The sequence below is a fragment of the Capricornis sumatraensis genome, chromosome 2 (genome assembly GCF_032405125.1).
Source record: "Capricornis sumatraensis isolate serow.1 chromosome 2, serow.2, whole genome shotgun sequence".
Taxonomy (NCBI): Eukaryota; Metazoa; Chordata; class Mammalia; order Artiodactyla; family Bovidae; genus Capricornis; species Capricornis sumatraensis.
Genome location: NC_091070.1, coordinates 141,448,978 through 141,476,760, shown reverse-complemented (window position 1 = coordinate 141,476,760; position 27,783 = coordinate 141,448,978). Strand labels below are relative to the sequence as shown.

General features: G+C 36.1%; 1 protein-coding gene across 3 annotated transcripts in view; it reads right to left on the bottom strand.

Annotated features, from left to right (window-relative positions):
• Positions 1 to 27,783, bottom strand: part of COL11A1 (collagen type XI alpha 1 chain) — a 222,876-nt gene that overhangs the window by 108,867 nt on the left and 86,226 nt on the right. For all 3 annotated transcript variants that reach the window (XM_068964279.1, XM_068964278.1, XM_068964281.1), the window contains 14 exons: positions 27,608 to 27,661; positions 22,949 to 23,002; positions 22,777 to 22,830; positions 22,544 to 22,597; positions 21,193 to 21,246; positions 21,031 to 21,075; positions 14,141 to 14,194; positions 13,677 to 13,721; positions 13,371 to 13,424; positions 12,884 to 12,928; positions 2,845 to 2,898; positions 1,668 to 1,712; positions 489 to 542; positions 362 to 406 (listed from right to left, as the gene is read on the bottom strand). In XM_068964279.1, the coding sequence (XP_068820380.1) occupies positions 362 to 406; positions 489 to 542; positions 1,668 to 1,712; positions 2,845 to 2,898; positions 12,884 to 12,928; positions 13,371 to 13,424; positions 13,677 to 13,721; positions 14,141 to 14,194; positions 21,031 to 21,075; positions 21,193 to 21,246; positions 22,544 to 22,597; positions 22,777 to 22,830; positions 22,949 to 23,002; positions 27,608 to 27,661 (711 nt within the window). The remainder of the gene's footprint in view (positions 1 to 361; positions 407 to 488; positions 543 to 1,667; positions 1,713 to 2,844; positions 2,899 to 12,883; positions 12,929 to 13,370; positions 13,425 to 13,676; positions 13,722 to 14,140; positions 14,195 to 21,030; positions 21,076 to 21,192; positions 21,247 to 22,543; positions 22,598 to 22,776; positions 22,831 to 22,948; positions 23,003 to 27,607; positions 27,662 to 27,783) is intronic.

Below are 27,783 nucleotides of genomic sequence, written 5' to 3'. Positions count from 1 at the left end.
AAAAGGGAATAAATATTCCTCTGTTATGCATATAACTAGATCCAATCCAGTCTTAACAAATACAATCATATGGTCAATCTTATAATTTAGAAAAGTTAAAGACATGTAAAAAAAAAAAAACTTTAGTAGAATTGATTTTATATATGATATACCTTTATTTTTCTTCTATAATTTCATCCTCACCCAAGGATATAAAACTTTTCTTTTAAAGTTTCCAGGACACTGAGTACAAAATTATTAGACTTGCATTGTGTGCTATATAAGTAATCATTCAATATATTTGAGAAATGAAATATCTGTTGAATAAATTTAATTTTTTACACAATAGCAATTAAAATCACCTAAATAAATTATGTTTTACCTTTTCACCTTTAGAGCCCTTGAGACCTCTGACACCATCTGCTCCCTATGGAATAAATTAGAAGAATTAAATGACTATAATATTTTACATTGAAATTAAATAATGTGGATAATATAATATTATTTACCTTTACTCCTCGGGGACCAGGGTAGCCAATGGGACCCTGTGGACCAGGAGGGCCCTGTAAAAGACCCAATGCAATTTAAATACATAATGCACTGAAAGTGTCCCTCACTCACATACTACAGTTTTACCAAATAATCTCTAAGAAGATGATTTTTTTCCACTTTTGGTAAAAATTTATTTGGTAGCTTATCATTTGTATCTAAAGTCAGATATGATGAACAAACATATATATTCATGTTAAAGTAAGATAAATGTCACAAATATATGAAGCAATATAAATATCATATATTAATAATTAATAACTTCTAAGATTGAAAAAAATTTGATGTCCTTGTGTCTATAAAAAACAGCTATAGATTAACCAAAAGGATAAATAATTTCTAACCAAAAAATGGCATTAAGTTTATAGCATTTACATCAAGAAAATGATCAAAATTATATATATTCCACAACTGGCTTCATTTCATTACTCTATCTAAAAGAAATAATATATAATATGCAATAGTAATGCTGACTATTTTAATAAGAATCTAAAATTACCAATTCTAAATAAAAATGATCTTACCCTGCTACTGTAATCCAAAAGTAGTATTAAGGTTGAATAAGCTTTAATTTTGACATTTTATTTAGATATTTTGATAACTGTTTCTCTTTCAATTCCCATCTTATGTAAAGATTATCAGAAAGTAATAAATATAGATCAAATTCAACTGACATAAACATTTTAACAATATTCAGTAGTTCTTGTCCAATTTCATTACTATTATTTATGATCATGTATTCCACATATAATATATATGCAGAATGTGAATGTATTTCTGATCATGGGAATTTTTTTTTTTAACCGAGAATGATAGTCTAATTGATCTAATTAATCAAATTGCCAATACAGAATTAAAAGTTATCTAACTAAGACATATCTTTTTTTATTCCCTAAATTAAAAGTTACTTTAGAGACATGATTTATACCTAAAAGTTAGCAAACATTCTTTTGAAAGTAAATACATATTACAGGTGGAGAGTAACTATTTTTCACTACTTATTTTCTAATATTCATACCCCTAAATGATCAAAGAAATATATATATATAAAAATATGTATCTCATAGAAATGAACAAAGCAAGGCATTTTCTCTGGGAGATAAGGTGACAGAACATTTAAATAATACTTTGTGACATACCAGAGAACCTTTTTCTCCAGACTGGCCTTCTTTTCCAGGATGACCCTACATTTGTCAAAAATATATACTGATGAGATTCAATATTAATGGTAATATATAATATGAAATTGTTTCCTTTTTTCCATATGTTGAGGTTTTACTCTTTATGTTTCAAAATATATTAAATATTTTCCATCACTCTATATAATTTTAAATAATATTGGAAACTAGCATTTGGAAAGAAACATAAGTTTATATTTCATAATTCATAATTTCATAAGTGCAAATTTCACTAATGACATAATGAACTTGAGAGAGAGTTTGGGAAAAGCACATAAAACATGTATATTATTCATGAACAATTTGACCCCAGTCTCAATTAGTCTTAAATAAAAATGTTTCAGTCTAACTTCTATTTGCATATTGATTAAATAATTATACTCACATCTTTACAAGGCAACTAAGAACATCAATGGGACATTTAAAACACAGCAACATCATAAACACCAATGGTGTTTTTAATCAAGTTACTGAGAGTTGGTAAATAAAAATGCACAGCTCCACAACAAATCTACTCAATGAAAACAAGCAATAACAGGATGAAAATTTTTAGACCTTAGTTCTGAGTAAGTAGTTTCAAGAGAAAAAAAAGGAAGCATAAATAACAAAGATTTTCAAATAACAACCATGGATATTACATGATTACATAGTTTATTGCTATATGATAAGATATAATAAACATTGCTATATTTGTAGAAAAGTAAGGAATCCCTGAACACAGATGAATTTTCATGTAAGGTGTCTGAGGAAACTTACAAAAGATGAGGAATATCACCTGGACTCTCAAGAAACATGTTCTTTGAAAAGGAAGAGAAGATAGAAAAGTATTGTCTATGAAAAGAAAAGGACATAACAAAATGTATAGCAATAGAAAATGTAGAGCCTACTAAGAGAAAAGTGAGAGGTAGGAAAATACGAGATTCTGGCAGAGAGTGGTCCTAAGACCACAGGGAGCTCTTTAAAGATTTTGCAGTATGGAAACTACATGATTAGATAGAATTTTAGAGAGATCAATGTTTAATTACTGGCTCAATTTGCTTTTATTACTGAATTCATACAATCACTTCTAAAACACATGTAAAATCTATTTATGAAAATGAAATATGGAAAGTTTAATGACCAGGTAACTACTACTTACAGGAGGCCCATCAGCACCAGGAAGTCCTGCAAGCCCTGGCTTTCCTTGTGGACCCTAATCGAATAGAAAAACAGAATATTTTCTTTCAAAAAAAAAAATTTAAAGTCTTACTTTGTACATAGGAATATACTGCTAATAAGATTCTTAACTTGAGTCACCAATCTTTATCTATAAATTGCACACGTCTAAATACTTTTTAACATGTTTTATATAAAAATGGTATATAAAGATAGATGAAAATCAAATTTAACATATGTCAAAGACACATTTTTTTAATCTAGCTTTTAATCTTGTGTGTCTTTTTAAATTAGCAATTAAATCAGTTGCTAATTAATTTAATTTTTGCATGCCATAATAAATTGCTACTTGTAGACTAAAAGAGTATCCCAGGTGACGCTAGTGGTAAAGAATCTGCCTGCCAATGCAGGAGATGTAAGAGACAGTTTCGATCCCTGGATTGGGAAGATCCCTTGGAGAAGGAGATAGCAACACACTCCAGAATTGTTGCCTGGAGAATCCCATGGGCAGAGGAGCTTGGAGGGCTACAATCCATAGGATCGCAGAGTCAGACATGAGTGAAGCAACTTAGCACACATGCATGCACAGAGTAAAAAGAAAAACAATATAGGCCCATACGCAATCATTATATTCATTGATATACATTGATTTACATCACTGAAAAAGCAAATACTGTATATTTCCATAATGATACTAGTAAGTTCCTATTCACGGGGAACTATACTCAATATGAAAGTGAAAGTCACTCAGTTGTGTCTGACTCTTTGTGATTATATACTCCATGGAATTCTCCAGACCAGAACACTGGAGTGGGCAGCCTTTCTCTTCTCCAGGGGATCTTCCCAACCCACGGATCAAACCGAAGTCTCCCACATTGCAAGCGGATTCTTTCCCAGCTGAACCACAAGTTGGACTATAAAGAAAGTTGAGCACTGAGGAACTGATACTTTTGAAAAGTGGTGCTGGAGAAGACTCTTGAGAATCCCTTGGATGGCAAGATCAAACCAATCCATCTTACAGGAAATCAGTCCTGAATATTCATTGGAAGGACTGATGCTGAAGCCGAACTCCAATACTTTGGCCACCTGATGTGAAGAATTGACTCATTGGGAAAGACCCTGATGCTGGGAAAGATTGAAAGAGGGAAGAGAAGGGGATGACAGAGGATGAGATGTTTGGATGGCATCACCAACTCAATGGACATGAGTTTGAGCAAGCTCCAGGAGCTGGTGATGGACAGGGAAGCCTGGCATGCTGCAGTCCATGGGGTCACAAAGAGTTGGACATGACTGAGTGACTGAACTGCACTGATACTCAGTATCCCTTGATAAACTATAATGGAAAAAAACATGACAAAGAATGTATATGTGTGTGTAACTGAATCACTTTGTTGTACAGCAGAAATTAACACAGCATTGTAAATCAGCTATATTTCAACAAAATAATTTTTTTAAAAGTGCCAGTTCAAATAATTACACAGTAACATTGATTAAACATCAGTAATAATTAACATAAGAAATATATTATAGATTATGTTACTCATAAGACATAGAAGTATACTATTTTGATGTAGAAAGGACATAATCTAATACACAAATAACAAATAATAACAAAGTAACTATTTATTCATACATTAATCTGTGTTTAATCACAAAGGATTTCAGATATCATTTAATTTGATCCCTGGTTAGGTTGGAACAAGCTAAAAGAATGATTATTGCAAGCAGACCCTTCACTGGGAGAAAAACTGGCTTTCTACTTAGAATAATTACCTTTATCAAGTCTTTAGAGCTCAAGCCATTTCTGCTTGCTCATGATTAGTCGCAATTTAGAAACAATTAAAAGAGCAAGGATACATCAGCAAGTCTAGATGCTGGATGTAAACGGAGTTTTCCATTCTCAAACAGTATTTAAGAAAAGCATTGTATTCATGTATATGGATAGTACAGAGTTTAACAAGGAAGCCTCATTTAAATCACTATGGAACAACAACAACAAAAAATAACCTATAAATAATCTGGACTTTATAACTGAATTTAATTGCATCTCATTTTTATGGGATTTAAAGGTTTCAATACTCTTCACCAATGTGCAAAGTCATATACAGTCAAGTAATCTAATATTATAAAATAACTGCTATAAAATCCTCATTCTTTTATGACAGTGTTTTACCTTTCACTTAAATCATTTTTTGCTCTCAGTACAATATACTTATTTCTTCAAAGCAAAATGTAGAATACAAAGGCAAAACTATTTCCATAATTATTATTTCCAGCAGACATGATATTTCTATGACAATGACCTTGTGTATAATACTATGTTATTTTTGGTTATTGTTGTTGCTATATATTTAAGTGTAGATTAGAAATACTAAAAGTCTTGTACTATAGGATTTTTTCAAATCAAGTTAAAATCGATCCATTTCTTTTAAAATGGAAGCTCTATGACAGTACAGTATTTTGTCTGCTCTTAACTTCTTGTTATTTCCATAAAGAAATGGCAATACATTTAAATGAATGAATGCTATACTTTTGGGAGTTTAATAAAATAGTTAAAATTTGTTGTGCTCCTATGTACTATATTAAGCAATATATGATATATATGATATATATTTATATGTATACTATCCATCTTAATTCTCAAGCAATTTCATGAAATTTCATCATCTAAGATTTTGAGTAATTAAGCAATGCTAATATATCACAGAGTTGCAATATAAATGAATTCAGATCTTTAGCCATATTTTCAAAGTCTTTGCCTTTAACTAATATTTGTTTACTTTGCCAACTAAGGTCCATCTAGTCAAGGCTATGGTTTTTCCTGTGGTCATGTATGGATGTGAGAGTTGGACTGTGAAGAAGGCACAATGCCAAAGAATTGATGCTTTTGAACTGTGGTGTTGGAGAAGACTCTTGAGGGTCCCTTGGACTGTAAGGAGATCCAACCAGTCCATTCTGAAGGAGATCAACCCTGGGATTTCTTTGGAAGGAATGATGCTAAAGCTGAAGCTCCAGTACTTTGGACACCTCATGCAAAGAGTTGACTCATTGGAAAAGACTCTGATGCTGGGAAGGATTGGGGGCAGGAGGAGAAGGGGACGACAGAGGATGAGACGGCTGGATGGCATCACCGACTCGATGGACGTGAGTCTGAGTGAACTCCAGGAGTTGGTGATGGACAGGGAGGCCTGCGGTGCTGCGATTCATGGGGTCGCAAAGAGTCAGACACAACTGAGCAACTGAACTAAACTGAACTATTTGTTTTGTGTCTTGCTATTTCTTTTTTAGCTCACAGAGTTATACAATATCATTTGTTTTCTGTAAAGCAATTAATATGAGTGAAGGAAATTCTGAGAGCATAAATTAAATCACAGGACATAAAAGTATATTTAAGTTATTGCATGTCAGAAAAGCAATATAGTGGTCATCCAGTTTGGTTAATTAACTTAATGTTATAAAATATTTTATCCCAAATATAATAAAAGTACAGGCAACAATAACTTAAGATAAAAATGTTATTGGGAATTAAAAATATATGACATTTCTTAAGTTATATTTAACTGTGAGATTTAACTGTGGGTTGCACAATCTGATTAAAAACATTATTCACCAAGTTTTGAAAGACAAGGCTCTTGAGCCAGAATAAACAGAACACAAATCTAAAATAAAATATATACCATAGACGCAAAATAAATAAAACACATTTCTTTCATGTTCTTTCTCCTTTTGATAGAAAGAGACTGTCTATGAACTCAAGAGCTGGATATGTTCAAAGCAGAAAAAGAAGCAGGTTATGCTTAATGATAGCTCTCTTCCTACCACAAGAAGGACAGAGAACCAGATCCTATATTTTACCTGTGTCTCAACATAGTGAATTCAGATACACCAACTTTCCTTAAAAGCAAATTCTTCCTCTAAGACTCCAGTGCAGGGATGATATTATTATAGAAAATTTAATAAGCACATGCCTCAAGTACAATTTATTACAAACATAATATGGTTATGATGAGTTAATCTAAGATATGATAAGAGTGGTCCAGATTAAAATCTCTGATCTAAAGCACCTTCGGTGCCTAATATTTTAAATAAATCAACTATCTCCAGTAGCCCTCTAATACTGTAATCATATAGAAAGCACACAGAAAAAAAGCACTTTAGAGACCACTTAAGTTTGATATGAAAATAAAGAAGGGCAAAGGCTAAACAAGAGACAGCTTTACAGATGGACATCATCAAATGGTCAATATTGAAATCAAATTGATTTCATTTCTTTATAGCTGAAGATGGAGAAACTGTATACAGTCAGCAAAAATAAGACCTGGAGCTGACTGTGGCTCAGATCATCAGCTTCTCATAGTAAAATTCAGGCCTCAACTAAAGAAGACTGGGAAAAACACTAAGCCAGCCAGATATGACTTGAATCAAATCTTGTGTGAATTCCCAGTAGAGGTAATGAATAGATTCAATGGACTAAATATAGATAACACTGCACCTGAAGAACTATGGACAGCAGTCTTTAATATTGTACAGGAGGTGGTGAACAAAACCATACCAAAGAAAAAGAAAGCAAGAGGCAAAGTGTTTATCTGAAGAGGCTTTACAAATAGCAAAAGAATGAAGACAAATGAAAAGCAGGCAAGAGAGGGAAAGGTACATCCAATTAAATGCAAATTCAAAGAACAGCTAGAAGAGACAAGAAGGCCTTCTTCAATGAACAGTGCATAAAACTGGAAGAAAAGAACAAAAGGGGAAAGACTAGAGATCTCTTCAGGAAAACTGGAAACATCAAGGGAGCATTCTGCCCAAACATGGACACAATAAACGATAAAAATGGAAGAGACCTAGTAGATGTTGAAGAGATCAAGAAGAGATGGAAAGAATACACAGAAGAACTGTATTGTAAAAATCTTAATGAACTGAATTATTATGACAGTGTGGTTAGTCACCCAGAACCAGACATTCTGGAGTATGAAGTCTAGAGGGCCTTAAGAAGCACTGCTATTAATAAAGCTAGTGCATGCGATGAAATCCCAGCAGAACTATTCAAATTCCTAAAGGAGGATGCCATTAAGTCATCAAATCTGGAAGATCCAGCAGTGGCCACAGGACTAGAAAAGGTCAATCCTCATCCCAGTTCCCAACAAGGGTAGCACCAAAGAATGTGCTAACCATTGAATAATTGCACACATCTCCCATGCTAGTGAGGTCATGCTTAAAATCCTATATGCTAGGCTTCAGCAGTATATGAACCAAGAACTTCCAGATGTCCAAGCTGTGTTTGGAAAAGGAAGAGGAATGAGAGATAAAAGTGTGAAAATTTGCTGGATTATAGAGAAGCAAAGGAACTTCAGAAAAACATCTATCTCTATTTCTTCAACTATGATCAAGCCTTTGACTATGTGGATCATGACAGACTGTGGAAAGCTCTTAGAGAGATGGGAATACCAGACCATCTTACCAGCCTCCTCAGAAACCTGTATGTGGGTCAAGAAGCAACAGTTAGAACCATGTATGGAACAACTGATTGGTTCAAGGTAGAGAGAGGAGTACAACAGGGCTGTCTGCTGTAACCCTGTTTTTTAAACCTATATGCTGAGAACATCATGAGAAATGCCAGGCTGGATGTTACAAGCTGGAACCAAGGTAGGCAGGAGAAACATCAATAACCTCAGATATGTAGATGATACCACTGTAATAGCAGAAAGTGTAGAGGAACTAAAGAGCCTCTTGATGAGGGAGAAGGAGGAGGATGAAAGAGTCAACTTAAGACTAAATAATAAGAAACTAAGATCACGTCATTCAGCTCCATTATCACATGGCAAATAGAAGGGGAATAGGTGGAAGGAGTGACAGATGCAGAGCACATCATGAGAAACTCTGGGCTGGAAGAAGCACAAGCTGGAATCAAGATTGCCGGGAGAAATATCAATAACCTCAGATATGCAGAAGACACCACCCTTATGGCAGAAAGTGAAGAGGAACTAAAAAGCCTCTTGATGAAAGTGAAAGTGGAGAGTGAAAAAGTTGGCTTAAAGCTTAACATTCAGAAAACGAAGATCATGGCATCTGGTCCCATCACTTCATGGGAAATAGACAGGGAAAAAGTGGAAACAATGTCAGACTTTATCTTTTTGGGCTCCCAAATCACTGCAGATGGTGCCTGCAGCCATGAAATTAAAAGATGCTTATTCCTTGGAAGAAAAGTTATGACCAACCTAGACAGCAAGTTGAAAAGCAGAGACATTACTTTGCCAACAAATATCCATTTAGTCAAGGCTATGGTTGTGAGAGTTGGACTGTGAAGAAAGTTGAGCACAAAGAATTGATGCTTTTGAACTGTGGTGTTGGAGAAGACTCTTGAGAGTCCCTTGGACTGCAAGGAGATCCAACCAATCCATTCCAAAGGAGATCAGCCCTGGGATTTCTTTGGAAGGAATGATGCTAAAGCTGAAACTCCAGTACTCTGGCCACCTCATGCAAAGAGTTGACTCATTGGAAAAGACTCTGATTCTGGGAGAGATTGAGGGTGGGAGGAAAAGAGGACGACAGAGGATGAGATGGCTGGATGGCATCACTGACACGATGGATGTGAGTTTGAATGAACTCCGGGAGATGGTGATGGACAGGGAGGCCTGGCGTGCTGCGATTCATGGGGTCGCAAAGAGTAGGCCATGACTGAGCGACTGAACTGAACTGAACTGAGTGACAGATTTTCCCATTTTGTGCTTCAAAAAATCACAGCAGATTGTGACCTCAGCCATGAAATCAGAAGACAATTGCTTCTTGGCAGGAAAGCAATGACAAACCTAGACAGTGTTGAAAGCAGAGATATTACTCTGCAGACATGCTCCGTGTATTCAAGGCTATGGTCTTCCCTATTGTCATGTATGGATGTGAGAACAGGACCGTAAAGGAGGTGGAACACCAAAGAATCGATCCCTTTGAACTGTGGTGCTGGAGAGGACTTCTCAAAGTCCCTTGGACTGCAAGGAGATCAGATCAGTTCAATTCAGTTCAGGCACTCAGTCCTGTCCAAATCTTTGCAATCCCATGGACTGCAGCACACCAGGCCTCCCTGTCCATCACCAACTCCTGGAATTTACTCAAATTCATGTTGATTGAGTCAGTGATGCCATCCAACCACCTCATCCTTTGTCATCCCCTTCTCCCGCCTTCAATCTTTCCCAGCATCAGGGTCTTTTACAATGAGTCAGTTCTTCTCATCAGGTGGCCAAAGTATTGGAGTTTCAGCTTCAACATCAGTCCTTCCAATGAATATTCAAGACTGATTTCTTTTAGGATAGACTGGGTGGATCTCCTTGCAATCCAAGGGACTCTCAAGAGTCTTCTCCAACACCACAGTTCAAAAGCATCAATTCTTCAGTGCTCAGCTTTCTTTATAGTCCAACTCACATTCATATATGACCACTGGAAAAACCATGGCCTTGACTAGATGGACCTTTGGTGGCAAAGTAATGTCTCTGCTTTTGAATATGCTATCTAGGTTGGTCATAACTTTCCTTCCAAAGAGTAAGCGTCTTTTAATTTCATGGCTGCAGTCACCGTCTGCAGTGATTTTGGAGCCCCCCAAAATAAAGTCTGACACTGTTTCCCCATCTATTTCCCATGAAGTGATGGGACCAGTTGCCATGATCTTTGTTTTCTGAATGTTGAACTTTAAGCCAACTTTTTCACTCTCCTCTTTCACTTTCATCAAGAGGCTCTTTAGTTCTTCCTCACTTTCTGCCATAAAAATGGTGACATCTGCATATCTGAAGTTATTGCTATTTATCCCTGCAATCTTGATTCCAGCTTGTGCTTCATACAGCCCAGTGTTTCTCATGATGTTCTCTGCATATAAGTTAAATAAGCACAGTGACAATATGTAGCCTTGACATACTCCTTTTCCTATTTGGAACCAGTCTGTTACTCCATGTCTAGTTCTAACTGTTGCTTCTTGACCTGCATATAGGTTTCTCAAGAGGCAGGTCAGGTGGTCTGGTATTCCCATCTTTTTCAGAATTTTCCACAGTTTATTGTGAGCCATGCAGTCAAAGGCTTTGGCATAGTCAGTAAAGGAGAAATAGATGTTTTTCTAGAACTCTCTTGCCTTTTTGATGATCCAACGGATGTTGGCAATTTGATCTCTGTTTCCTCTGCCTTTTCTAAAACCAGCTTGAACATCTGGAAGTTCACAGTTCATGTATTGTTGAAGCCTGGCTTGGAGAATTTTGAGTATTACTTTACTAGCACATGCGATGGTGGCTCAGACAGTAAAGCGTCTGTCTACAATGCAGGAGACCAGGGTTCGAGCCCTGGGTTGGGAAGAATCCCCTGGAGAAGGAAATGGCAATCCACTCCAGTACTATTGCCTGGAAAATCCCATGGACAGAGGAGCCTGGTAGGATACAGTCTATGGTTTGCAAAGAGTCAGACATGACTAACTGACTTCACTTTGGGCTTCCCTGGTGGCTCAGAGGGTAAAGCATCTGTGAGCAATGTGGGAGACCAGGGTTCAATCCCTGGGTTGGGAAGATCCCCTGGAGAAGGCAATGGCAACCCACTCCAGCACTCTTGCCTGGAAAATCCCATGGACAGAGGAGCCTGGCAGGCTATAGTCCATGGGGTTGGAAAGAGTTGGACATGACTGAGCAACTTCACTTACTAGCGTGTGAGATGAGTGCAATTGTGTGGTATTTTAAGCATTCTTTGGCTTGTCTTTCTCAGGGATTGGAATGAAAACTGAAATCGTCATAAATTTTGAGGAAGGAAGTATGGTACAACTACTTTGAAACACAATCTTAAAACTTCTTAAAGTGTTAAACATGAATTTATCATATACCCAGCAGTTCCACTTCTAACTATCTAACAAAAATAATTTTTAAAATGTCTACGCAAATATCTTTGTACAAATATTCAGAGCAGCACTATTCATAATAGCTGAAAAGTGTACATAACTCATTTCTCTCAACTGCTGAATAAGTACACAAAATATTCAATCAAAGGAATACCGTTTGGCAACAAAAAGAAGTGAAGTACTGATATATGCTACCATATGGATAAAACTCAAAAACAGTATTTCAAATAAAAGAAACCAGCCACAAATGTCACATACTATATTTATTCATATGATTAAATTCAAAAGTTAATTTCATTCATATATTTTGTTCACACAAGATGGTCAGAAAAGGTATATGTATAAAGATACAAAGCAGACCAATTGTTGCGTAGGTTTGTGGGTGGACTCAGGAGTAGAAATTGATGCAAGCTTTCTTTCTGGGCTGGTATAAATATTTTAAAAATGTGATTGTGGCAAAGTTCTATAAATTTCCTAAAAATGATTGACAGACTTAAAGAGAGTAAATTTTATGGTATGAAATTAACCCCAATAAAGTTGGTAATTTAAAAAATCACATATTTATAGAAATCAGCAAAAATAAGAAAAAAATTATAAAAGAACAGGTAACACTGTGCTGTAACTATAGGGAATAGAAAATACTACTTAAAGAAACTGACAGGGGAGGCGGGGGAAAAAAGACATCTCTTTAATTAAAGACTTACTCTTGCTTTGATCTAGACTGAGTTTTAACAAGAACATCATTTGCCATTTTTCCATGAAAAATGGTGGCAATGATAACATCACAATTTTCCCTTAATTAGATCTTGTTAAAAGCCCTTTGTCGCAGGCAAACCTAATCACGTTTTAAATAATGAGAAATGAAAGAAGAACCAAAATAAAGAGAAAGCACTCACTCATATCAGTACATTAATGAAATTAATATAGCTGAGAATGTCATATTAGGAAGCTATCCAAATGGAAACTCTGTGAAATGTTATCGTTTACAATTCAGAGACAAATGAATGGCTTCTGCTCACCCGTATGCTCATTATTTAAATCCAGATTAATTCCTTATATGCTAAGCCATTTAAATATCAAAAGCAAAAGGCAGGCCTTACTCCTCCTTAAGATTGACAACACAAGCTCATTTACCAGACATTACTAGGACAACAGATGAACTTACTTTTTCACCGGGAGGACCAATTGGACCTTGTGGACCAGGAAGACCCTATTTTAAAAGAATTTATTTCATAAGTCAAGTATCACATCATAAGAACACACTTTTACGATTAGCCCTCTATATTACATGCAATGACCTATGAGTATCTATATATATCACCCACATTCTCCAGAAGATTTTACAGCACTGTGTAGTTTTATACAAGCTACTCTTTTAGCAATGGAACTGTAATGTGATCCTATTCAGAACCCTCCTGCAGGTATCCTGGCATTCCATGAACACTGAATGACTCATTTTACTCTTGGAAGAAAGAAAAGCCACTGCAAATTTGTTCAAAAAAATTTTTTAAGGAATAAAATAGAATGAGCTTTGTACATTGATACATAAACTCTCAGCCCTAAATAGAAAATTTTGAGGCTGTCAATTTTCTTGTATAATGGTACCATCTTCCCCCATTACCTTAACAAAAGCTGTGATGGCTTAGACTTACTTGAGGTCCTGGGTTTCCCTGCTGACCAGGAGGACCCGGCTCCCCTTGAGGACCCTGACATAGGAAAATGGAAAAGAGTCTTTAACAGAACTACTTCACATGATAGGTTTTGTCTTTTGGATTGAAAAATAGTCCCCATATCATGTTTCCCTTTAAAGAATCTGGAAAATCTTGCAAAATATTAATGCTAGCAAAAGAATTTGGCAAAACATTGTAAGAAACCTTAATTTTAGATTTAGCAACAAAAATGGTTTGCTAGTATTTAGATTACAGAAATGAGTTACTTTATGGATATCTTGTACATACCATGTTCCCTTTTGGTCCTGGGGGGCCATCCACACCTGCTATGCCCTTCAATAAAGAAAAAATATACATGAGTGTATACAAGTTCAGATGCTACAATAGAAAATATAAAAAAACTAACCTAATAGCATGATACCCAGTAACCTAGGGTAACTAAAAGTCATTTTAGAACTCAATGGAAATGAGAGAAAAAGCAAGGTCTATACTCTCCTCTCCATGTCCATGGAGACATCCTGGCAGTATTTTCTACTGTGTGTTGGGGAAAACAATAAAATACATAAACTAAAAGGAAGAGAAAAGAACGAAGCAGGTGGAGTGAGTACACTCAGTTAAATTGATAGGCAGCATCATTAGATTATAATAGTGAAACTTTGGCTGCCTACTGAAAGCTTTAACAGCTTTTGGGCTTTAAGACTCTGGCAATAAGCTTTCCCTAGAACATTTTGAATGTTTTCAACAATACATACAGGCTGTCCAATAGGTCCTGGAGTTCCTCTTGGTCCTAGCAAACCTCGTGGACCCTAGGAGTAAAAACGAAACAGATTAAAAAAAAAAAAAAAATGCCTTCAAAACATGCCTTGTCTTTTAAATAAATACATTTTAATGTAATGTTTTGATTAAAATATTTATTAATCCTCTTTTAACACACCAAAAGGGGCATTTAAAATAGCATTTTTTGTGACACAATTTCCTAGTGTTTATATTGAGCCAAAAGCCAAAATGGATGAGTGAGTCTTTAATATAGAAACTGTATCTTTGAGTCTATGGAATTACATATGAATCACTTATGAAACTTTCAATATAGGAAATATTTTAAAGCTTTAAGTAAGTAACTTTTGTGCCATTTTCCAATTTGAATAGCAACACTGAATCTTTTTAAATCTTATAATTCAAACAGACTACACAAAGAGTCTTGATTCTCAGTTTTTTTACATTTAGGTAAATTCAATCTTGAGAGGATATTTCTACTGAGAGAAAGAAACAGCTGGATGACTATATTAGGAAGATTAGAAACCACTTTCATGACTTTTAAAATTATTATGATATAAGCAATCATTTTCTTCTCTTCTTCCCCTTCTCCATTTTTCCCTCCTTCAAAAAAGTCAACAGTATGGTTTACTGCTATATTTACTTGAGCGACTGAGGAGCCTGGTGGGCTATAGTCCAAGGAGTTGCAAAGAGTTGGACACAACTGAGCAACTAACACATACAAACACACTGTGCCTTTGAATTGACAGGTCCTTGGAAGAAAAGTTATGACCAACCTAGATAGTATATTCAAAAGCAGAGACATTACTTTGCCGACTAAGGTCCGTCCAGTCAAAGCTATGGTTTTTCCTGTGGTTATGTATGGAGTTGGACTGTGAAGAAGGCTGAGCGCCGAAGAACTGATGCTTTTGAACTGTGGTGTTGGAGAAGACTCTTGAGAGTCTCTTGGACTGCAAGGAGATCCAACCAGTCCATTTTGAAGGAGATCAACCCTGGGATTTCTTTGGAAGGAATGATGCTAAAGCTGAATCTCCAGTACTTTGGCCACCTCATGTGAAGAGTTGACTCATTGGAAAAGACTCTGATGCTGGGAAGGAGTGGGGGCAGGAGGAGAAGAGGACGACCGAGGATGAGATGGCTGGATGGCATCACGGAGTCGATGGACGTGAGTCTGAGTGAACTCCGGGAGATGGTGATCGACAGGGAGGCCTGGGGTGCTGCGATTCATGGGGTCGCCAAGAGTCGGACATGACTGAGAGACTGAAATGAACTGAACTGAACTGATAATGTGGCAAACTAGCAGTAAAACTAGGAAGTCTGCTTCTAGTGTTGATCTTTGACTAGGTTTGAGTAAACCTTTCCAAATCATTTCTAAAATTCAATGGAAAAAAGGATATAATTTAATAAATTTTATAGTTATATTTGATATATACTAATCACCTCATTTTTGGTAGTAGGAGTAGTAAGCACCTCATTTCTTGTAACCAGTAATACTAGTTTATCCTAAAAAAATAAAAAATTCTAGAGATATTGAAATAAAAAATGGAAAAAAAAATAAACAGCAACAAAAACTGGATAAGGTTTTTGGATGGCAAGTTGTTGTTTAGTCTCTCAGTTCAGTTCAGTTCAGTCGCTCAGTCGTGTCCGACTCTTTGCGACCCCATGAATTGCAGCACGCCAGGCCTCGCTGTCCATCACCAACCCCCGGAGTTCACTCAGACACATGTCCATCGAGTCAGTGATGCCATCCAGCCATCTCATCCTCTGTCGTCCCCTTCTCCTCCTGCCCTCAATCACTCCCAGCATCAGAGCCTTTTCCAATGACCAAAGCACTGGAGTTTCAGCTTTAGCATCATTCCTTCCAAAGAAATCCCAGGGCTGATCTCCTTCAGAATGGACTGGTTGGATCTCCATGCAGTCCAAGGGACTCTCAACAGTCTTCCCCAACACCACAGTTCAAAAGCATAAATTCTTTGAAGCTCAGCTTTCTTTACAGTCCAACTCTCACATCCATACATGACCACTGGAAAAACCATAGCCTTGACTAGACAGACGTTTGTTAGCAAAGTAATGTCAAAATGCTTTTCAACATGCTATCTAGATTGGTCATAACTTTTCTTCCAAGGAATGAGTGTCTTTTAATTTCATGGCTGCAGTCACCATCTGCAGTGATTTTGGAGCCCCCCAAAATAAAATCTGACACTGTTTCCACTGTTTCCCCATCTATTTCACATAAAGTGATAGGACCAGATGCCATGATCTTTGTTTTCTGAATGATGAGCTTTAAGCCAACTTTTTCACTCTCCTCTTTCACTTTCATCAAGAGGCTTTTTAGTTCCTCTTCACTTTCTGCCATAAGGGTGGTGTCGTCTGCATATATGAGGTTATTGATATTTCTCCCGGCAATCTTGATTCCAGCTTATGCTTCTTCCAACTCAGCGTTTCTCATGATGTACTTTGCATATAAGTTAAATAAGCAGGGTGACAATATACAGCCTTGATGTACTCCTTTTCCTATTTGGAACCAGTCTGTTGTTCCATGTTCAGTTCTAACTGTTGCTTCCTGACCTGCATAAAGGTTTCTCAAGAGGCAGGTCAGGTGGTCTGGTATTCCCATCTTTTTCAGAATTTTCCACAGTTTATTGTGATCCACACAGTCAAAGGCTTTGGCATAGTCAATAAAGCAGAAATAGATGTTATTCTGGAACTCTCTTTCTTTTTGCATGATCCAGCGGATGTTGGCAAGTTGATCTCTGGTTCCTCTGCCTTTTCTAAAACCAGCTTGAACATCTGGGAGTTCACAGTTCACGTATTGCTGAAGCCTGGTTTGGAGAATTTAGAGCATTACTTTACTAGCATGTGAGATGAGTGCAACTGTGCGGTAGTTTGAGCATTCTTTGATGTTGCCTTTCTTTGGGATTGGAATGAAAACTGACCTTTTCCAGTCCTGTGGCCACTGCTGAGTTTTCCAAATTTGCTGGCATATTGTGTGGAGCACTTTCACAGCATCATCTTTTAGGATTTGAAACAGCTCAACTGGAATTCCATCACCTCCACTAGCTTTGTTCGTAGTGATGCTTTCTAAGGCCCACTTGACTTCACATTCCAGGATGTCTGGCTCTAGATGAGTGATCATACCATCATGATTATCTTAGTCATGAAGATCTTTTTTGTACAGTTCTGTGTATTCTTGCCACCTCTTAATATCTTCTGCTTCTGTTAGGTCCATACCATTTCTGTTCTTTTCAAGCCCATCTTTGCATGAAATGTTCTCTTGGTATCTCTAATTTTCTTGAAGAGATCTCTAGTCTTTCCCATTCTGTTGTTTTCCTCTATTTCTTTGCATTCATCACTGAGGAAGGCTTTCTTATCTCTTTTTGCTATTCTTTGGAACTCTGCATTCAGATGTTTATATCTTTCCTTTTCTCCTTTGCTTTTCACTTCTCTTCTTTTCACAGCTATTTGAAAGGCCTCCCCAGACAGCCTTTTTGCTTTTTTTGCATTTCTTTTCCATGGGGATGGTCTTGATCCCTGTCTCCTGTACAATGTCACGAACCTCAGTCCATAGTTCATCAGACACTCTATCTATTAGATCTAGTCCTTTAAATCTATTTCTCACTTCCACTGTATAATCATAAGAGATTTGATTTAGGTCATACCTGAATGGTCTAGTGGTTTTCCCTACTTTCTTCAATTTAAGTCTGAAATTGGCAATAAGGAGGGCATCAGAGGGCAGAATTTTGCAAGAGGGCATCAGAGAGCAGACACACTGAAATCATAATCACTGAAAACTAGTCAATCTAATCACGCTAGGACCACAGCCTTGTCTAACTCAATGAAACTAAGTCATGCTGTGTGGGGCCACCCAAGATGGGTGGGTCATGGTGGAGAGGTCTGACAGAATGTGGTCCACTGGAGAAGGGAATGGCAAACCACTTCAGTATTCTTGCCTTGAGATCCCAATGAACAGTATGAAAAGGCAAAATGATAGGATACTGAAACAGGAACTCCCCAGGTCAGTAGGTGCCCAAAATGCTACTGGAGATCATTGGAGAAATAACTCCAGAAAGAATGAAGGGATGGAGCCAAAGCAAAAACAATATCCAGCTGTGGATGTGACTTGTGATAGAAGCAAGGTCTGATGTTGTAAAGGGCAATATTGCATAGGAACCTGGAATGTTAGGTCCATGAATCAAGGCAAATTGGAAGTGGTCAAACAAGAGATGGCAATAGTGAACATCGACATTCTAGGAATCAGTGAGCTAAAATGGACTGGAATGGGTGAATTTAACTCAGATGACCATGATATCTACTACTGTGGGCAGGAATCCCTCAGAAGAAATGGAGTAGCCCTCATGGTCAACAAAAGAGTCCGAAATGCAGTCCTTGGATGCAACTTCAAAAACGACAGCATGATCTCTGTTCGTTTCCAAGGCAAACCATTCAATATCACGGTAATCCAAGTCTATGCCCCAACCAGTAATGCTGAAGATGCTGAAGTTGAATGGTTCTATGAAGACCTACAAGACCTTTTAGAACTAACGCCCCCAAAAAGATGTCCTTTCCATTATAGTGGGCTGAAATGCAAAAGTAGGAAGTCAAGAAACACCTGGAGTAACAGGCAAATTTGGCCTTGGAATATGGAATGAAGCAGGGCAAAGACTAATAGAGTTTTGCCAAGAAAATGCACTGATCATAGCAAACACCCTCTTCCAACAACACAAGAGAAGACTCTACACATGGACATCACCAGATGGTCAACACCAAAATCAGATTGATTATATTCTTTGCAGCCAAAGATGGAGAAGCTCTATACAGTCAACAAAAACAAGACCAGGAGCTGACTGTGGCTCAGATCATGAACTCCTTTTTGCCAAATTCAGACTTAGTTGCTCAGTCATGTCCAATTCTTTGTGACTCCATGAACTGTAGCACACCAGACTTCCCTGTCCTTCACTATCTTCTGGAATTTGCTCAAACTCAGTGTCCATTGAGTAGGTGATGTCATCTATCCATCTCATCCTCTGTCTTCTCCTTCTCATCTTGCCCCCAATCTTTCCAAGCATCAGGATTTTTTCCAATGTGTTGCCTCTTCAAATCAGGGGGCCAAAGTACTGGAGCTTCAGCATCTGTCCTACCATGTAATATTCAGGGTTGATTTCCTTTAGGATTGACTGATTTCATCTTGCTGTCCAAGGCACTCTCACGAGTCTTCTCCAGTGCCACAGTTCAAAAGCATCAATTCCTTGGTGTTCAGCCTTTTTTATGGTCCAAGTCTAACATCGGTACATAATTACTACAAAAAACATAGGTTTGACTATAGGGACTTTTGTTGGCAAAGTGATGTCTCTCCTTTTTAATATGCTGTCTAGGTTTCTCATAGCTTTACTTCCAAGAAGTAAAAGTCTTTTAATTTCATGGCCGCAGTCACTGTCCACAGTGATTTTGGAGCCCAAGAAAATAAAATCTGTCACTGTTTCCACTTTCCCTCCATTTACTTGCCATGAAGAGATGGGAATGGAAGCTATGATCTTAGATATTTGAATGTTGGACTTTTAGCCAGCTTTTTTCACTATCCTCTTTCATCTTCATCAAGAGGCTCTTTAGTTCTTCTTCAATTTCTGCTATTAGAGTATTATCATCTGCATATCTGAGTTGTTGATATTTCCCCATGCAATCTTGTTTCCGGCTTGTAATTCATCCAGCCTGGCATTTTGCAAGGTATACTCTGCATAGAAATTAAATAAAAGTGTGAAAGCATGAGCCTTGTTGTACTTCTTTCCCAATTTTGAACCAGTCTGTTGTTCCATGTCTGGTTTTAACTGTTGCTTTTTGACCTGCATACAGATTTCGCAGGAGACAGGTAAGGTGGTCTGGTATTCCCATCTCTAAAAATTTTCCAGTTTGTTCTGATCCACACAGTCAAAGTATTTAGTGTAGTCAATGAAGCAGAAGTAGATTTTTTTTTTTTTTAATTTTCTAGCTTTTTGTATGATCCAACAAATGTTGGCTATTTGATCTCTGGTTCATCTGCCTTTTCTAAATCTAGCTTGTACATTTGAAAGTTCTGGGTTCATATACTATTGAAGCCTAGCTTGAAGGATTTTGGGCATCATCTTGCTAGCATGTGAAATGAGCACAACTGTATGGTAGTTTAAACATTTTTTGGCATTTGCCTTTCTTTAGTACTGAAATGAAAACTGACCTTTTCCAGTCCTGTGGCTACTGCTGAGTTTTCCAATTTTGCTGGCATATTGAGGGCAGCACTTTCACAGCATCATCTTTTAGGATTTGAAATAGCTCAGCTAGAATTCCATCACCACCACTAGCTTTGTTCTAAGTAATGTTTCTTAAGGCCCACTTGACTCCACATCCCAGAATATCTGGCCTTATATGGGATCATATCATCATGGTTATCTGCATAATTAAGACCTTCTTTACATAGTTCTTCTGTGTATTCTTGCCACCTCTTCTTAATCTCTTCTGTGTCTGTTACATCCTTGCCATTTCTGTCATTTATTGTGCCCATTTCTGCATAAAATGTTCCTTTAGTATCTCCAATTTTCTTGAAGAGATCTATAGTCTTTCCTGTTCTATTGATTTCCTCTATTTATTTGCATTATTCACTTAAGAAGGCTTTCTTATCTCTCTTTGTAGTTATTATAGCCCACATTTTTTTTCTCTCAATTTTCTAAGATTTAATGAAAGAAGAGCTGTAAGTATCCTTTTTAAATGTTTTTTCATATACAAATTACCTGGTTAGGCTAAGTAAGATTGCAATTCATTATTGACTTTATATATGTAACACCAAGCATTATTCTTCCTAAATAGGGTATTATTTAAAAAAAAAGAAAGAAAAGTTGCTTACAGCTTCACCTGGAAGACCCCTTGGTCCTATTTCTCCATCTTCTCCCTGTCACGGACATAATGAATAGGATAGTGATGTGATCAGACAATGCAACATTTCAGCACGGCTTTGTTTAATGTTTTAATTTTAAATATTTCTTAAAAGAAATGAACTTTCTTATACCCTCATTCCATCTTCACCAGGAGGACCAGGAGGACCTTGAGGACCTCGTTCACCCTATTAAAGAAATCCAAATACAATTAGAATTTGAAGTAAACCATAATATTATAACTCTATCCTACAGCTATCCTTGCAAAAGTAATGAAACATTTGGTAGAAAAACTTATGTTTTATTTTCTCTCCTGAAAACACTTCAGAGATAAGTCATAATTTTATATTAACTGGCATTACAATTTAGTATGCAAGGAAAACATTCCTTCAATTTTGAAAACAAAAAGAAATAAATAAAATATCCAAATAATTTTCAGGCTTTTAATTATTACAAACTAACAAAATTATTTTGCTGAAGATTGTCTTCAGTCTTCATGGTGCATGGATGCACTTTGCTGATTTTTATTTAAATTTTTTCTGCTTCTTAAATAATTCTCATCAATTCAGTACAGTTCTGGAAGACTAACAAAGCTTCATTTAAAAAAAAATTATGTATTTCTCTCAACATGCACACACTAGATATTTTGCTAAACTTTCACGAGACTTTCTTTTCTTTATCTTTCTTTTTTTCACATTTTCTAATTTTCCTAAAGATTGCCTCACCTTTATTTTTAACTTTTGAAGAAAAGTAATGTGAAGATCCAAAGTTGATCTTTTATGAGAGACCACATCCTGGCTTAATTTCCCACTAAAACTACTGACTGGATTGTTGTTCAATATTGTATATTGTTAATAAACCCTAGTACATTATAAACTCCTGCACTGAACTATAAACATATTATCACAAAGAAGTAGTCTATGGTATCTCAATCTACCAAAACCATCTAACAAGTATAATAAAATACATTGCCCAGTATATTGTAATATTAACTACAGATTGCCTGCAGGTGTCTTTTGAATATATCCATAGACAAAATGTAAGAAAGAAATTGAGGTAATTATCAAAAAATTAGAGGCAAAATTAAATCTCTATACTTGTTCTGTAAATATATTTTGCATATACAATACATCCTGGAGGAGGGCATAGCAACCCACTCCAGCATTCTTGCCAGGAAAATCATGGACAGAGGACCTGGCAGGCTACAGTCCAGAGGGTCACAAAGAGTCTAACAAGACTCAAGCGACTTAGCATGTACACATACATGTACATAAAGATTCTGCCTCAACTTATATTTATGTAAAATAAGTATTTTAACATCTAAAAAATTAAAAAAACATATTTATTCATGTATCTTTTAGATATGCTAATTTACATGAGTTCACAAATACTTAATTTTCTTATTTCTTAGTGTAGCTATTTAAAATATTTCATAGTATTCTTATATTATCCCTGTATAAAAAGCAATAGAATAGTATATCTTACCCTGTGACCCTTGTCACCTGGTAGACCTGGAAGTCCATCAAATCCTCGATCCCCCTGTAAAAGCATCATCATCACCATCATCAACAATGTCATATTCTGAACTTATTTCTGAACTGTAATTTGAATATGAAATATTATTTCATATCAGGAAACTTTATTTTAAAATATAAAAATTTCAGGAGAAACTGAGATATGAGATCTGAATATACAAACAAATGAGATGAGTTCCTGACCTTGGCCCCGGGTTCTCCTGGCATTCCTCTTCCTCCATCAGCACCCGGACGACCCTGATAGTACCAAGAACATGACTAAGCAAAAAGGATTCCAAATGGCACAGAGTAAAAGAAAATAAAATAACTGATGATTTCAGATGCCCTCAATATGCTCAACGAAAGCAAATCATACCCTTTTTCCAGGTTTTCCTGTTGGACCAGGAGGACCTTGGACACCACGTGGACCCTATATTAAAATATCATATTTAATTAATTTTATAGAATTCCTGATCTATAAACTCAATCACATAGAGAAATGGTTTTAGAATTTTATATCTTCTTAGTTTTACCTTAATCACTTTAACACACACACACACACACACAAACTCTTTCTTGTATAAAAGTCCATAATAAAGCAAGAAGATAAGAGAATCAATTTTTCTACATGGCTCCGTGCCAGAAAAAGTCATACTATTTTATTAAGTTTATATAAACTTGTGATTACATATAAACAAAAGGAATGCAAAATGATATTTTAAACTTAAAAATTCTCAATTACTAAATTTATTCTCAAGACCTTGGGGTTTTACATTTCCCTTGACTGAAAGCACTTCATTTCATTCCTCTTCTCTTTCTAATCCCTTTGCTTTCAAATTTCCCTTCATTTAAGGAGATCTTCTCTTAGATATTTATTCTTTTATTGGAAGTATCACATTTGATTGTAACTGTTTTTTGTTTTTGTTTCCATAGTTGAGTCTCCCATTTAATTGTTAACCATTGCAACTTTGGACTAAATCTTGTTCTCCTTTATACTTCTACAGTTTAGCACAGTGCCTGGTACACATTTCTTTCACTCATCTACAAAATTCTGGAGGATGACTTGTCAAACTCGAATTCAATTACTGACTTGTGCCATGCCATCTCAGATTAAAGTTTTAAGATCCTCAGTATCTCTCTTGAGGTAGTTCAGTACAATGCTATATCAACATACAATGTCTTATTTATGAATTAATATTATGTTTTAAGAATAAAATTACACAGCTTGTAATAGATAACATACAGATCCATATAGATCAATGGAACAAAATAGAAAGCCCAGAGATAAATCCACACATATATGGACACCTCATCTTTGACAAAGGAGGCAAGAATATACAATGGAGTAAAGACAATCTCTTTAACAAGTGGTGCTGGGAAAACTGGTCAACCACTTGTAAAAGAATGAAACTAGATCACTTTCTAACACCGCACACAAAAATAAACTCAAAATAGATTAAAGATTTAAATGTAAGACCAGAAACTATAAAACTCCTAGAGGAGAACATAGGCAAAACACTCTCAGACATAAATCACAGCAGGATCCTCTATGATCCACCTCCCAGAATTCTGGAAATAAAAGCAAAAATAAACAAATGGGATCTAATTAAAATTAAAAGCTTCTGCACAACAAAGGAAAATATACGCAAGGTGAAAAGACAGCCTTCTGAATGGGAGAAAATAATAGCAAATGAAGCAACTGACAAACAACTAATCTCAAAAATATACAAGCAACTTATGCAGCTCAATTCCAGAAAAATAAACGACCCAATCAAAAAATGGGCCAAAGAACTAAATAGACATTTCTCCAAAGAAGACATACGGATGGCTAACAAACACATGAAAAGATGCTCAACATCACTCATTATCAGAGAAATGCAAATCAAAACCACAATGAGGTACCACTTCACACCAGTCAGAATGGCTGCGATCCAAAAATCTGCAAGCAATAAATGCTGGAGAGGGTGTGGAGAAAAGGGAACCCTCCTACACTGTTGGTGGGAATGCAAACTAGTACAGCCACTATGGAGAACAGTGTGGAGATTCCTTAAAAAATTGCAAATAGAACTACCTTATGACCCAGCAATCCCACTGCTGGGTATACACACCGAGGAAACCAGAATTGAAAGAGACACATGTACCCCAATGTTCATCTCAGCACTGTTTATAACAGCCAGGACATGGAAACAACCTAGATGTCCATCAGCAGATGAATGGATAAGAAAGCTTTGGTACATGTACACAATGGAGTATTACTCAGCCATTAAAAAGAATTCATTTGAATCAGTTCTGATGAGATGGATGAAACTGGAGCCGATTATACAGAGTGAAGTAAGCCAGAAAGAAAAACACCAATACAGTATACTAACACATATATATGGAAATTAGAAAGATGGCAATGACGACCCTGTATGCAAGACAGGAAAAAAGACACAGCTGTGTATAACAGACTTTTGGACTCAGAGGGAGAGGCAGAGGGTGGGATGATTTTGGAGAATGGCATTCTATCATGTATACTATCATGTAAGAATTGAATCGCCAGTCTATGTCTGACGCAGGATACAGCATGCTTGGGGTTGGTGCATGGGGATGACCCACTGAGATGTTATGGGGAGGGAGGTGGGAGGGGGGTTCATGTTTGGGAACACATGTAAGAATTAAAGATTTTAAAATTAAAAAAAAAATATTAGGTAGAATTCAACCTAAGATTTTTAAATTTCCTTGGATAGTCCATAGAATGAATGATTCAAATACAGTTAATGATAGCTGGCAAAATTAGAGTGATAATTTTGTATTTTTCAGGAAAAAAATATAAAGCAAATTTCTGTTACATTTTTTCTTTTTATTATAAGGACCAACTTTTGGTATTTCCTTGTTACTGAGATCTATTTTTAGAATAAAATTTTGTTCTTTAAAAAAAAAAAAAGAAATTTAAAAAAAAAAAAAAGAAATATTACATAGGCCTTCAGTGTCACTAGTGGTAACGAGCCTGCCTGCCAATGCAGAAGACTTTAGAGATGCAGGCTTGACCCTTGATTGGGAAGATCCCCTGGAAGAAAGCACAGCAAGCTACTCTAGTATTCTTGCCAGGAGGATGCCATGCACAGAGAAGCCTGGTGCACCATAGCGTCACAGGGTTGGACATGACTGAAGCGACATAGCATAGCATCCCTTTTTAAGTGTAAACAATATGAATTTAATGAGTGTGGTAGAAAATGTAACACACATTTGAAATTACAAATAATTATTATGATAACTTTGACACACTGATTATAGAAACATGAAATTAAAGTTGCCTAATAGAGGTTAAAAGAATATACCTTAAAAATACTGTAGAAAAAAATTCTATCCTATACCTCAACTGGAAGGCAAGGAGCAATAATAACAGGACAAATTTTGTTAGTTTTTAATGAAAATGATCTTTCATTTGATATTGCATCTCACTGGAATTAAGGAAAACTACAAAGAAAGACCATGAAAACTGCTGCAGCATGTTTTCAAATTCACCCATTTTGTAAAGAGGTGAGTTGGATCCAGAAATTCATAAACTGTAAAAGGCTAAATTTCCTAACGTTTCAATATTTTTCTTCAATTTTTTAATGTAATTCTCAGTTAAGGTACAAATGCTTTCCATCCATTTATGACAATATTTTACAGGCATGGAAAAGAAAGCTCTCACATTTTGTGTCACTCAAATATCTTTCTCAATTTAGAGGATTTTTTTCTCATTTCAAAATAAACTGTGGTACATCCAAACATGGGGATATTAACTCAGTAACAAAAACAAATAAACTATGGATATGCTCATCAACTGCAACAAATTATGCTGAGTGAAAGAAGACAGTTTCAAAAGATTACATAATGTATGGTTTCATTTATATGATATTCTTGGAAACAAATCTGTAATGGTGAAGAACAGATCAGCAGTCAGTCAGCTATTAGCAGTAGGAAGATGTGACTGTAAAGTGGTATCAAGTAATTGTTTGGCGTTCTGTAACTGTTCAATATCCAAATGATTGTGGGGGTAGTTAGGGAAAATGCATATAGATGTTCAAATTCACTTCTACACTATAATATTGTTAAAGTAAAATCGATTTTTTTAAAAAAGGAAAAAACAGATGACTACTTGAAAGCTCCTGCAGCCAATCTGAATCTCAAAATATTGAGTAAATCAGGAAGCTTTCTCATTAAAAAAATGAATGGATTTTAAAAGTACATGATACTTTGTTTTCAGTTTTCTAGAATAAGTATATTCCATAATGTGTTTACAGTGTGTGTTTCTATCTACTTATCGTTCAAGGAAAAAGAATACTTTAAATTTGGCACCATATAAATATATTGTAGGGCTTCCCAGATGGCTCAGTGCAGGAGACTCAGGAAACGTGGGTTCTCTCCCTGGGTCGGGAAGATCCTCAGAACTAGGAAATGGCAATCCACTGCAGTGTTCTTGCCTGGGTAATCTCACAGACAGAGGAGCCTGGCGGGCTACAGTTCATGGGGCCTCAAAGAGCTGGACACGACCGAGAGACTGACATACACGCACATGCAAAAATGTGTAAGGTCTTTTTAAGAATTTCAGCTCAGATGTTCTCGATTTCCCTTAATTTCCTCAGCTCTACAAAGAACTTAAAGTAAGCTTCTTTTAGCTAAATTAAACATCCTTTCTGAGAGAACGTATTAGATTTGGTCTCCACAGGAAACATTTTAGGCCTGTAACATTTTAGGGCTGCTATAAGTACAATGGCAATGGTTCTGTTTTGCTCTGTACAATTTTAAACCAATTTAATATTCAGAAGACCTATTACTATCAAGACTTTACAATTCTAGCTTATTATCTTCTTCTAATATTGTTTAAATTAATCAAATTATTGGCAGTCAACTGACCATTAGAGATTTTTCAATTAAACAAGTTGATGGAAGCTGAAAGGCCATGTAAGTAATTTCTTTACTCCTAAAACAAATGGCAGACCCTTCAATTACCATAATAGATAAAATAAATTTAAATATAAAATAAGTGAAATAGGTTAATTTTTACCTGAGGACCTGGATCACCCATTTCACCTTTGGCCCCAGAAGAACCAGGCCCACCCTGTAGAGAAAAAGTGAAGACATATTCATTTAATTTTGAAATTCTCTAATCAGTTATGTCCTACTATTTTCACTTGAAATAAACATTATTCAAAATACATTTCTTCAAATATGATTTTATTA